At 42.7% G+C, this 12,722-nt stretch overlaps 1 protein-coding gene across 1 annotated transcript in view; it reads right to left on the reverse strand.

The window, feature by feature from the left end:
- The window catches only part of cachd1 (cache domain containing 1), an 81,580-nt gene that overhangs the window by 25,250 nt on the left and 43,608 nt on the right, over nt 1–12,722 (reverse strand). The window contains exons 4-8 of the mRNA XM_022738330.1: nt 9,227–9,333; nt 3,373–3,499; nt 1,642–1,786; nt 1,268–1,484; nt 967–1,116 (exon numbers count right to left, since the gene is read on the reverse strand). Coding sequence (XP_022594051.1) covers nt 967–1,116; nt 1,268–1,484; nt 1,642–1,786; nt 3,373–3,499; nt 9,227–9,333 — 746 coding nt within the window. The remainder of the gene's footprint in view (nt 1–966; nt 1,117–1,267; nt 1,485–1,641; nt 1,787–3,372; nt 3,500–9,226; nt 9,334–12,722) is intronic.

Consider the following 12,722-nt stretch of genomic DNA (forward strand, 5'->3'; position numbering starts at 1 on the left):
GGGGGCAGGCACCTCATCAATGTACACACAAACAACTCTGTATTCTCCTGCCAGGAGACCACCGATCTCCTTCAACAATCAGCACTTCACATTTGGCAGGGGATGCAGGGACTAAGACGCACACAACCCACAGTGGGCCTTTCAGCTGAGTGCAACGGCGTTAGCAACAAAACAAATGTTTTTTTGGATATGCAATGCTAATAAACTCGGAGGGCGACAGATTTCTGCATCCTTTTCATCATGGAGCTCTTTAAAAACAGCCAAGGTCCTCTGTCAGTCACACACAGTGAGCAGCACGCCCTTTGAAGTCTCACTCTCTCCTCTCTTAGATGTCCCTCATTTCCATTCTCCAATGCAAAAATTATTTGTATTAATGGTGGACTAATGCATGCACAGCAGACGTGCATGTGTGTGTGTGTGTGTGTGTGTGTGTGTGTGTGTGTGTTGCAGAGGGAGGTGGGAATTAGAGGAGGCAGATGCATGGACAAGCACAATGAAAGAGGAAAAGGAAGCATACACACCAACACACAGGCACACCAACACACACACACACACACACACACACCAACACACACACACACACACACACACACACACACACACACACACACACACACACACACACACACACACACACACACACACACACACACACACACACGATGGAAACAAAAAGCCTTTGAGGTTTCTGAGCACCTCTCTACAACCTTCAGTCTTCTCTGGAGCACATTGTACCCGAGAGAAAGGATATCGAACAACCACAAACAGCTCCCAGCAGAGGCAAAGAGGAACGAAGCTCTAGATATGTGCAGAGCAAGAAATGAAATCAGCAGCCTCAGGAGAAAATGTTACCTGTTGTGAGTCGTGTCTTGCAGCAGAAAACAACCATTTTTTAAGGTGTGGACGTCAAATCCAGGTGAACATCAATCGAAAAACCACCCTCTTTCTTAAATAGGAGTGACCTACCGTTCATGAGGGCGTAGGTGAGGATCATGACCGAGTTGTTGAGGTGTCGGTTCTCCTCTCTGACCACGCTGAGCGTCGCTCTCTTCTCCTGCTCCGACGATTCTCGAGACGTGATACCGGACGACAGGTAGATGATCACCATGTCTGTCGCTGAAGGAGCACACACCGCACATATTAGTTCACACCAAATGAGATGACAAAGAGAGTTGATAAAGCTGTGAATGGCAATAAAACCTGTACCAGCACGCACGACATGCACCATCAACCACGGTTTAACAATATCTTTTAGGAGGGCTCTTACTGGTGCCCTGCTTGCTGAGGCTGGTGGTGTTTCGGAGTAGCTGGAACGCCTTCTGGAAGCCCGCCGCGTGCTGTGTGGCGCCATCGGAAGCCTTGATGTTGGAGATGAAGGTGCTCATCTTCCTTTTGGTCTCGCTGGTGGCTGGAGACAGCAGACTCTTGTAGCACTGGTCCAGAGAGCAGGAACGAACCGTCTCCGCCACTGACAGAATGGAGATCTGGAGAGTAGTGATGACGAGAGAACAAGGCAGTGGGGTTACCACTGGTGTCGTTGAAAGTTTCCCAAAGCATTTCAGCAGATATGGTGCGCCGTAAATAAAGAAGGAAATAAATAAAGCAAGGTAAGCATGATGAGGTGTATTTCCTTCCACTAACCTTGTCGTGTTCATCTATGGCGTTAAGGATGACAAGTGCAGAGTCTCGGGCAATCTGAAGCTGGGTGTCCGTAACAGACGCTCCATGGTCGACCATCACCACGATGTGTTTAGACTGGGGGCGAACTGCAGCCACGTACACAGGCCTGCAGGAATACACACATGTATACACACGGAGGTTGGTGTCCAGATCAGATACTGGAGTAGAAAGAAATATAGACACAATCCTCAAACTGAAGATAATATTAACACAGACTGTGACAGTGTGCAGTGATAATAAAATGCTGAAATTAACAGGAAACACAAACAGAGTTAAGTGCATTAACAACGGAAACAAACAGCGTAGTCTTCTATAAGCTGGAATGAATGTTTACCGAAAGCAGCAACGTGACTCTGCAACTGTCTCATGAATCTGCTGACAAAACAGAACGTCTTTGTCTTTTCCTCTTCTTCTCTTTCCTCGTTCCTCATCTTCTTCCCCTGATCACTTTTGTCTGAGTTGTCTTTCCCTGTCTGGCCTGCACTCTGCTACACTTTTCACAAGAGGTTCTCCTCCCTTTACTGTCATTTTAGGTGGAGATTCAATGCCCACTGCGTTTCACGTTGTCATTGCTCACTTACACTTCCAGCAATTATATGGGACGTCTTCAAGGCTCAAAAGGGAATTTTACTTTTCACTTTCTGCCCATGTGTTTTTGAACAATAAAATAAGATTTCCCTATAGGCTCATTGTTACATAGAAAACTGTGATAATATAAAAAAAACCCCAGATACCTCTTATCTTTTCGTGACAAAAAGTGAATGACCCTCTGAAGGCAACACAACCAAAAAGCAGAATATGTGGCTCACCGTCGGCCTGGAGTCGGCATAATGACAGGTCTAAATCTATTATTCTGAGGTAACTACAATCGTAGTGTTGAGGTAGTAAAATATTATTAAGATTATTAAAGAATTTTTATTTTCAACCCTTATTTAAATTTTTATGTTTGGTGTCTGTCACTGTTTGTACATGTATTATCAGCATGGTGGGGTACAGAGGGGTGGGGGGGGTCAGCGGCTCTGTGTGTGTGGTCTGCTGGACAAGGAGACAGTAACACAGGGTGGAGAAGGGGAACACTGTATTCACAAAGCTTCATTCACACTTGAAGCAAGCCAGGCAACGTAATTTCTCTCATGGCCGTATGCCAGCTCACTGACTCGAACAGCAAGAAAAAAAAAAAGTCCAATGGAAATGATTGGGGGAAAAGAAAGGCAACAGAGACACAAAGATATATTTTAAAAAAACAAGAGAGAAAGAGACATCTTTCAGCCGCGGCCATGAAAAAAAAAGAAAAGAAAAAAAAGAAACCCACAACACTGAAGGTGTGAAATTCCAGTGGGCTTTAGTGGTATAGAGCCACATTCCTGCCAAGGGCATGTGTGTCAGGGTGTGTGGGGGCAGCATGCCATCGACATGCCCTCTGGGCCTCCCCACAGCAACTGACAGAGGAGGAGGAGGAAGAGGAGGAGGAGGAGGAGGGAAGAGGGAGAGGAAGAGGCAGGAATGAGTAGTTGTGGCTTTAACCTCAGCCAGTCTGTTCTAGGAGTCTAAGTGAGTGATACCTGCTGACAGATGATATGTCTGGCAGGAAGTTGGCAGAAGCTTCATTATCATGTCGCTTTACTCATCTGAATGACATAAAAAGAAAAAACAAAACCAAATGATTTGAAGAGAGGAGAGGTTGTTGGAGACCTGCTGCGGTGCTCGTAGCTTCCTTTACAGTGGAACTTGTGGGCGGGGAAGACGGTGAAGATGCCCTCCTCTGAGCTGAAGTACTGCCACTTTATCCCCGGGTTGGACTTAAGGTTGTCTGCCAACACTGCAGAAGGAAGAGACACAGGGAGAACAGGGACAATTAAAAATAAGTGAGCAGAACGTATTGGACATGGATCGAGGAAAAGGGAGCATAAAGATCAGGGAAGATAAAATGGGAAACGGGACGGTCAGAAGAGAAGGAAAGAAAACAGACGAGTAACTGAGTCTTTCTTTGGCTCAGATTTAACCTCTTCAGGGAAGGAGACCTCTCAAGTTCAGGGGTCAACTGTGAATCCTGTGTGAATAAGAGTGTGTGACAGAAAGCACTCACATGGCTATACGTGAAAAACAAACACACTATGTGTTCATGCTCAACACTTGATCATCACTGGCTACATCATCATATCATAATATGTCTTATTGTCTTAATGCCTTTTAGATAGTTTGGGCTGGGTTTGGAAGGCACATTGTGAAGCCTTTTGAGACACTATGAATAAGACTAGGCTTTACAAATAAATCTGACTTGACTTAACTTGACCTAAATATACATTTGGGAATAATATATTACACATTGTCATACGACAGAAATGACGAACGTGAATGCTAGAACCGGTGGACGTAATGTTGGGTATCTTCAGTTAAAATACCAGTATTATGTGTGGGAACATGCAGTAAAGTAGGTATCAACGTGTCACGCTCAAAGCATATTCAGACAGAAAGCAAATTTCAGCCGCACAAAAAGTAAGTTGCATTCGTGCCGAAACAGGTCTCTCAGCTGACTGTGTATGCAATAGTGCTGCCTCTAAAATTTGCTTTGTGTTTTGTCTGAACAAACAGGTAAATCGTTTCAGGATTGAAACATGTTTTAGTAGAAAGAATATCTTGTGAGCTGCTGCACACAAACGTTCCTTTCCCGCTCAAACATTTGTGTATTGTTTTCCGTTTCTGGCCTTTTCAAACCTAGTGCAGGTGTATACAAGTCTAACCATTCAGACATGACAAGGAATTAAAAACATCCCTTTCTGGCTAGACATAAAGTATACACATGTAAATGCATTTCCCCCCTCACACCTCTCACAGAATAAATTAACTTCAAGAGGAAAAAGAAGTTTGAACTACTCGTCTACTGGGAAGCGTACAGTACATTTCATTCATTTGGATACCGGATTTTGATCCGCGTGGCATAACTGTGACTGCGGGGGAAAGCTGAAATAACAGCCTTATAATACAAACTCTCTGCTGAGACACCGAGCCTAAGTATTTGCTCAACACTAACAGGCAGATTTTTTACTGGGTCACAGAGTAAACAGTATCTTCACAGAGATCCCATCACAAAGCCAGCAACTTCCTTTCCGCTCACTGCAACACAAAACGGCCTTTCACAAAGAGATGGAGGGGGCGGGGGGTGGGGGTGGGGGGGTGAGTTAGGGAGACACAAATAGAAACTTCGGGCCTTTAACCAGGCTAAAAGAGAGACAGAGAGGGAATAAGCAGACTGTAGCCATCACAGTAGGCTTCATTAAAATAAACAGCAATGCAGCTGTTAAAATAACGTTTCGCTTGACAGTCGATCAGACATTCTGTTAGGATGCACATTAGATATGAAAGGCAAAGAGTTAAGAAAATCTAGCTATAATACAAATTGAAATTTCAAACACTTGTCCGTTTAGTGTCATGACTTAAATCCTATTAGCCACACAGGACTACCATTTCCCCTTTTTGGTTAGAAATGAATCTGGTCTTGTATTCCGCCCAATATAATCTTTTCAAAGAGAAAGTTTTGGTTTGATGTAGCCACATGTTCCAACATTTAAAATCTCACTTCTAATAAACCATTCTTTGCGGTTTCTGGAGTTCATTAGCAGTAGTATGCATTCAAAGCCTTTTGCTAATTAGATGACTATTTGATATGAGTCAGATGGGGATTTTCATGACCTGGAATTGGATATCAAATATCTTGTTAATTAAGTCTACAGTCTTTACCTGACACGCTTGATTTGCCATTCTTGCATGTCAGCTGCTTATAAATAATCCCAAAATGTGGTTCTTGGCTTGTGATCACATTGAATTAATCACCTTTTCCAGCCTACTAACAATATTACCAGCCAAAAGAAATCGAAAGTCAAATATTCAAGTAACATTAAAATCTGAAAGAAATGAAGCATATACCGTACACAAGCATATAGATAAATTACAGAACAACCGTGAAATCATCCAACTGCCAAAAATTATAAACAACACCAAAAAAAGCACCACTGGCTACATGTACTTGGCAAAGAACTACTTTTTTTGAGACACGGCAGGTTCTTGCACATGAACTGAGCTCGCTCATCATATATTTTTCCCTGCCCAGTCACTCCATCCATCTCTGGGGCTCATATAAACAGGAACCACTCAGTTGTGTTGACAGTGGAAGAAGGGCTCTGTATACATCTGTCAGGCCACGGTGCTCCACTCTGCCACCAATGTTTAAATCTTCCCAGAAACAGATGGACAAGCCAAGAAATAGGACCCAAATTTCCTACAGCCTCACTACTCATGGCTATCCGCAAATGACCCACTCTATACATCTGTATTTATATCCATACATTAACGTGCCACATGTGCCGCTTTAACTATCGCATGCTAGTATCATTACCATCATTACCATGATGCAGAAACATAAGAAAAATGCACTCAAAGAGCTTCCAAAGTGTATCTTCATTTTGAAGTTGGAGCTGAAATTGATGGAAGAGTTAAGTGTCTGAGGCAATGCATCCTTCAAGAACAATTCAAGACATGTGAGGCTTGAAGATGAGGGTGTGATGGAGAGAAGACTGGATGAAGAACAGCAAACAGGAAGTCACAAAACCACAACAAGTAAGAGAAACTGATTGGGAAATGAAAGAGGAAAAATGAATGGAGGAGAGAAGATGGATCAAACTGCTCATCTTATCTCACAGCACTCCACCCCACTCATCTCTCATCTACCTGTCTTTTCACTCCCACCTGCTGGTATCACTACTGATGACTCCCACATCCACCATCTCTCTCCTATCTTCCCCTTCCTCCCAAAAATAAAAAGCAAAATGGAAGATGAGAGGAGAGAAGATGGAAAGAATAAAATGCTGTCTTGATACAATTACTCCATTTCAATCAGCTCTCACCCTTCCTTTCTTCCCCTTCATTCATCATTCTCTCCCTCTCAATTATCCCTCACTCTCTCACTCGCTCCCTCCCTCCCCTCCGTGGCTGCTTGTTTAGACTGGGCCGAGACAAATGGGAGAGAATGAATACGCTGGGAGCGTGGGGGTCAAGGAGGGCTGAGTGTGAGGGGCAGGGGGAGGAGAGGGGAGGCGGAGGGGTAACTTGAACTCGCCGTGACTGGCTTGTAAGGAAAATAAAACCCTGCCGATGGTGACATGTTATGAATGGCAGTCATTATGAATGGTTAGCAAAGAGACGAGCAGGCTGGGATATCTGGAAGAAATAGGAGTTGGAGATGGTGGTGGTGGTGGTGGTGGTGGTGGTGGTGGGGGCAAGCGATGGTATGACAGAGGAAGAACAAATGCCGATGGAGGTTTCCCGTAAAAAGGAGAAGGTGGTGGTGGTGGTGGGGTGATCACAATATCCAGTACAGAATGAATGAGCACAGGGATCCAGCATGAAGTAGTTAGTACAAAGTCGTCTAAAAGCAAAAGCATCTACTAGGGTCGGGAGGTATGTCGAAAACTTTCCCAACCAACCACCGTCGGTCCAACAACCGGCGATTGCCGATATATATTTGCACAGGTGAGTGCTGCGCCTGCACCTTCACTGTATCCTCTGTCAAAGGCGGCTTAATTGTCCCTTCATCACTGCCCTGTTTTGTGAAAGACAGCAATCAGTGCAACAGGAACGTGCCCAACTCCCAACTGCTTGTTCCTATTAGCGCACACTTTGAACCGCACTTTAGAGGTTAATCATTTACCAAGTTGAATTTGCAAGGAGGCACAGCATTAAATTAGCAAAAATTAAATTAGAGAAATTGCCCCAAAATGACCCCCCCCCCCAAAAAAAAACAAACATCCAGGGCCGATATATTTGTCCAATCATGCAACCCTGGCATCTCTATCTGTTCTGCAGGCCCTTACTAGAGGGTGGTGAGAGACAGGAGCGAGACTTAAAGATTCATACAGACGAGGATGACGGTGGACACCCTGGGCCAGTCTCTTTTCAGGTGCATTCATGACATTGCACTTAGCCAACCGCTGCGTAAAGTAGGTGTGACTGTCGGATTTCAGAAGTTACAAATATTCTGATGCAGCCCCCCCCCCCCAAAAAAAAAATCTGACATTCAAAATTCTGCTGAACAATCCAACAAGCATTTATTTTGAAGCATACTGACACCTTTAGGTAGTCCCTCAAAGATCTAGCCTGGAATTTGGACATGTTTGAGTACAGTCTAAAAGGTAACCATAGGGCTTCCTACTATGTCGTACAGCACTGTCCAAAAATTCTGCAAACCAAATGGTCAGAATAAGATATTAGAATAAACATGAATAAGTTTGGTGACTTAAATTGGAGAACTCTGGTTGGAGCAAAGTTCTCCCTTATGTACTTAAAAAAGAAATGTGTTAGTGGAGTGTGAAGCTAGATTTTTATCTGACTCTGAGTGGTAAACATGGTAATGAAACTTGACTATTTTTATGCAGTGCTTGGCAACATTCTTTCAATCCGACCATTTTTTAAAGAAAAGGGGGGTTGAAAACATAACTTCAGAAATCATACAAGGATTTGGTAGAATTAGTTTCAATTCATTCAGCGATACAAATGCAAATTCCTGGAGAAAACCGGAGGTGATTGCACAATGCATGCTGGGCTAAAACACTCTGCGCATCATGAGCGTGTGCATTCAGTACAGCTTGACATTTCTTTCCTGGAAGCAGGAGGAGCACACTGCTAACCAAGCGATGGCAAAAGAACAAAAAAAGCAGCAGGGGAAAGTTGGCCTTTGCCTGGTCTTTAGTCAGTTCAGTACATTTTCTTCTTAATCAAATGCAGACCGACATATGTGGTGCAGACACATGTGGGTTTTTTACATGGTTATATTCTGCTATGTGCTTGTTCAACCTGGAGTCTCAATAAAATGGATTGCGGGAGCAGTGAGAACACCATCAAACTGTTTTCCATTGCTCTTATTCAAGTGATTTGTTAGGAGTGTGTTGAGGTTACATATATGTACAGTGATTGTGACGACTGATGCAGTTTCTACTTGAAGTAAAGTGAAGACTGAGAAACAGAACTAACAAAGCCCTTCACAACAGGATGTTAAAAACATACATTACTTGATTGCAACGCCAGACATGAGTTCAAAGTCAAACGAGAGTGAATTTGATCTCAGGCTATAAAAAAATATCTTAAATCAAAGGGTGAAAAAAAGGAGGAGGAACGGGGAGAGAAAGGAAATGGAATGGAAGAGACAGTGAGAGTGTGGGAGCACAGCACAGCTCATTATTTCCATCTTAGATCTTTGTCCTTTCCTTTTTAACATTTAAGAAGATAAGAGGGAGATAGATAGAAGAGATAATACTACTTCATCAAACCTGGTTGCTAAGGCAATTGCTGTTAAATTATGACGCATTTGGTGCAGAGACCATTGTAAAAAAGAAAAGAGGAAAAGAAGGATTCTAAAGTTTGAATGGTGTATCCATGTTTCATTTGTTAAAGTAGGTCAATTCAGATAATAGAAAATTATTTGTGCTACATTTGATGTGTGTGTGTGTGTGTGTGTGTGTGTGTGTGTGTGTGCACGGGTGTGTGTGAGACAAACCTGAGTTGAGGTCTCGTCCAGGGTTGAAAGCTCGGCTGTTAACAGTGGGGGAAAGTCTATCACAGCAGATGGTCTTGGAGACGTTGGTATTGAAGTTTCCATCAAACCTAAACACACACAAACAGGCGAGATTTGAGAAATTTATAGAGCGTGTCCAACTCATTTGTTGGTGGAGCAGCTTTTTCTTTTTTTTTTTGGCTTTTCTCTCAGCACTAACACATTTACTACTCCTCTGCTTTATGTCCAATAAAACCAAACTCACAGGTTTACAAATACCTCTGACTTTAGGGTTTACTTTATGGCTTTATATCTTAATGGTAATGTTTATGTTCAACTAAAAAAACAAAACAAAACAAAAACCATTTGACTGAGATTTACACAAATAGTAAAGAAATCTATATGAAACCATGACGTTAATCCAATTAGACCAAACATCTGTTGAAACGAACAGACCCTGCTCATTTCATTTGAGCTTAACTGTATCACTGCCTATATCATCTGTTGCCCAGACCTCATATTAAAGTCAAAGTTATGGCTTGTGAATAATATTTTCCATGGAAAACTGCCTAAATTCTGCTTTTCTCCCAACAAAGCTCATACCCAGTTCCCTGAATACATCTGAATGTGATTGTAGGAATGGCTGGCTGCTTAATTCAGTGATTGAAATCATCTGTCACGCAGCCTCAACTTGTATTGTCACGTCTCTGTCAAATTTTCCCCACTCATTCCCCAAGTGCCATTCTCAACAGAACGTTACACTGACAGCAGACGATTTGTAGTCAAATGATTGTTTGCTGGTGAGTCACTGTTTTCCCAAAGGTTATGGTGATTATTAGCAAAGCTGGCAAATCTTGATCGTTATATTAATATTCCCTCTGGTTGTTCCCTGCCTCAGCACAACGCTAATGAAAAGACAATGATGAGGCTGAGACGATGTTGGGGTTTTACCGTGAGAGATGAGAGGGGGCTCAGCATGTGAAAGGTCTCTGCTTAAGCAAATCTTTTTTGGCTCAAAAAAAAAAAAAAAAAAAAAAAAAAAGAGAAAAAACTGTAATGTGAGGCACTGTACAAATTCAGAGCTATGTTCTATGGCATTTGTGGAGATGAAAGCAGAAGGAGGCTGGATTTTATGATCAGAGAAAAATTGAAAATAACTGCTTCAAACATTTACGTCATCCAAGTCAGCAGCACAACTAATACAATACAGGGCTGATCCAGAATCTAACTGCTTTTTCTGCTTCAGCTTGTGAGCAATTTTCATTTATTTCTTAACATTTAATAAGCCACAGATTCAAGCCTTCCACACTACTCTTCAACCAGGCTAAAAGCAGCCGGTTATATGGAGATGCTCCAGAAAGCAGATATTCATATGTGGGTCACAGCATTTGATATAGACATACTCTCTAATCACTATCTGTTAAGGGTCTGAAAGAAGCCAGAGAGATAGATGGACACAGAGAGAAAAAAGTAGGGAGGAGTGTGGCTTCCAATTGATATGTGACGCATAAGAGCATAAAAAATAAATTAAAAAGGGGGCATCAACACACTTGCAAGAAAAATAAGGACGGCCCACTTTTGATGTTGGCAGGATTTGGATGTAGTTATAATGCACTGCTCTGCAAAAATTTTCACTGCAATAAAAGGCTAATTCAGGACAGGATATGAGTCATTCTACTCAGTTATTAATGTTTGCATCACTGTACACAGTAATAGAGAAATTAAATTCATACAAATTAGAGTTGTTCTTTCTTCATGTGTGGCATATTATCGGTTTGGCATCACATCACGTTATCTCAAGTCCTGTTCCTCATATATGTGTATCTGTAATGTTGTCATGTTCTTCATCTGATTCGAGGGTCTAAGGGCTGAGACCCTTGAATTGTAAAGCCCCCTGAGGCAAAATGTCCTAAACTGTCCTGCAAACTGTCCTATATCGCATTCTGTATTATATTCTATTATACTGCATTTGTTAGAAGAATATTACATTGGATGCTTAGCCTATCAGGGATTGTGAGTAATAATCTGGGACAATCACACAATTACCTAAAGACACTGCTGTCCTGTCTCTTTGGTGCGATTATCTGTTTAAATTGGGCCCTAAACAGCAATATCTTCTAACATGCTCTTTCTCTCATGTATTAGATAATAATGATTCCTGACAGTTAGCGCTGAGGATATGTCTCTGATGTCTGTTATACACTTGCAAAGCTTTGACAAAAAGAGGATCAGAAATATTGCCTTTATCTGCAATCAGAATGAGCTCATAACGAACAAATGTAACGGTTAAAATGTCATGCTAGTCCCAGCAGAGCTGCTTGCCTGAACTGTAATTGGTCCCTGCAAGGACCTGTGGCGTAGCGTGAAAAATACAGTGTTGTCCTTCAGCATGTACACGCCCAAAAGTGTTAAAGAGGTGTCGAGCAATGAGATCTGCGCTGCAATCAGCACATCTTTAACACATTGAGTTTCTACAAACATCTGCACACATGACTTATCCTTTTTCAGTGATCAGTTTCAGTGTTAAGCGACAGAATAAGCAGTGTTATTTTGAAATGCCTCTCGTGTGTGTCGGTGGTGATGGTAAGGCACGGTTTCCAGAGCCTTCATCTCTGGAGTTAAGAGCTGACAAAAGGGGAGGTATGCAGAGGAGCAGCCTGTTCTGCACTGCACCAACCCTGGGTGCTTTGATCCTTCCATCTCTCCAACTAGTCCCACCACCCCCCGCCCCCACCCAACCCCTCCACTACCACCACCTCTCTGGCTTAGCAACACACAGACACACGTGAGCAAACATAACCACACACGCACATCACTGTACACTTATCTTTGTGGGGAGGCGTCACTGACGTAATGCATTCCCTACCCCCCATTACGTTAACCTTAACCATCACAACCCTAACCCTAAGTCTTAACCCTCAACTGGCTATTTTAACTTGTGGGGCAAAGCCGTCAGAACCCGCAAGTATAGCAGACTCCTGGTTTTCAGACCCCACGAATATATTAAGACAAAACCACACACACGGACACACACACTACATCCCCTCTTTTGGCTCCGTCTGCTTGCAGACCTGGCATTCGCTCGGTTTGATTGACAGGTGCTGTGATGTACAGGCTGCGTTTGAACTTCACTCGTTTAGAGCCCCATAAGGCCAAAGTCATTACTATTCTCCTTCAACCCACTTTGCATAGAAGGGTTGGGCAGGACGCTCAGCAAAATGTGTGCCAGATAAAAAATACATTTGCAGGCACTTTGAATTCCACATCAAAAAAACATATGAGAACGAGGGAGAGAAAGAGTGAGAGAGAGAGAGAGAGAGAGCGAGGGGAGGGCTCCCATTCTGATCAGGCATCTTAATGAGGGCAGAAAAATCTGCTTCGCAAAAAAGACTGGACCTATCACACACAAGAGCTAACACAAATACAAACTGGATTTGATTTACAAAATAAAAAAATAATTGTATTAACACAAACTCTTATCCATGAATGTTACAAATGC

This window comes from Seriola dumerili, unplaced genomic scaffold (genome assembly GCF_002260705.1).
Source record: "Seriola dumerili isolate Sdu_G_001 unplaced genomic scaffold, Sdu_1.0 BDQW01000002.1, whole genome shotgun sequence".
NCBI lineage: Eukaryota > Metazoa > Chordata > Actinopteri > Carangiformes > Carangidae > Seriola > Seriola dumerili.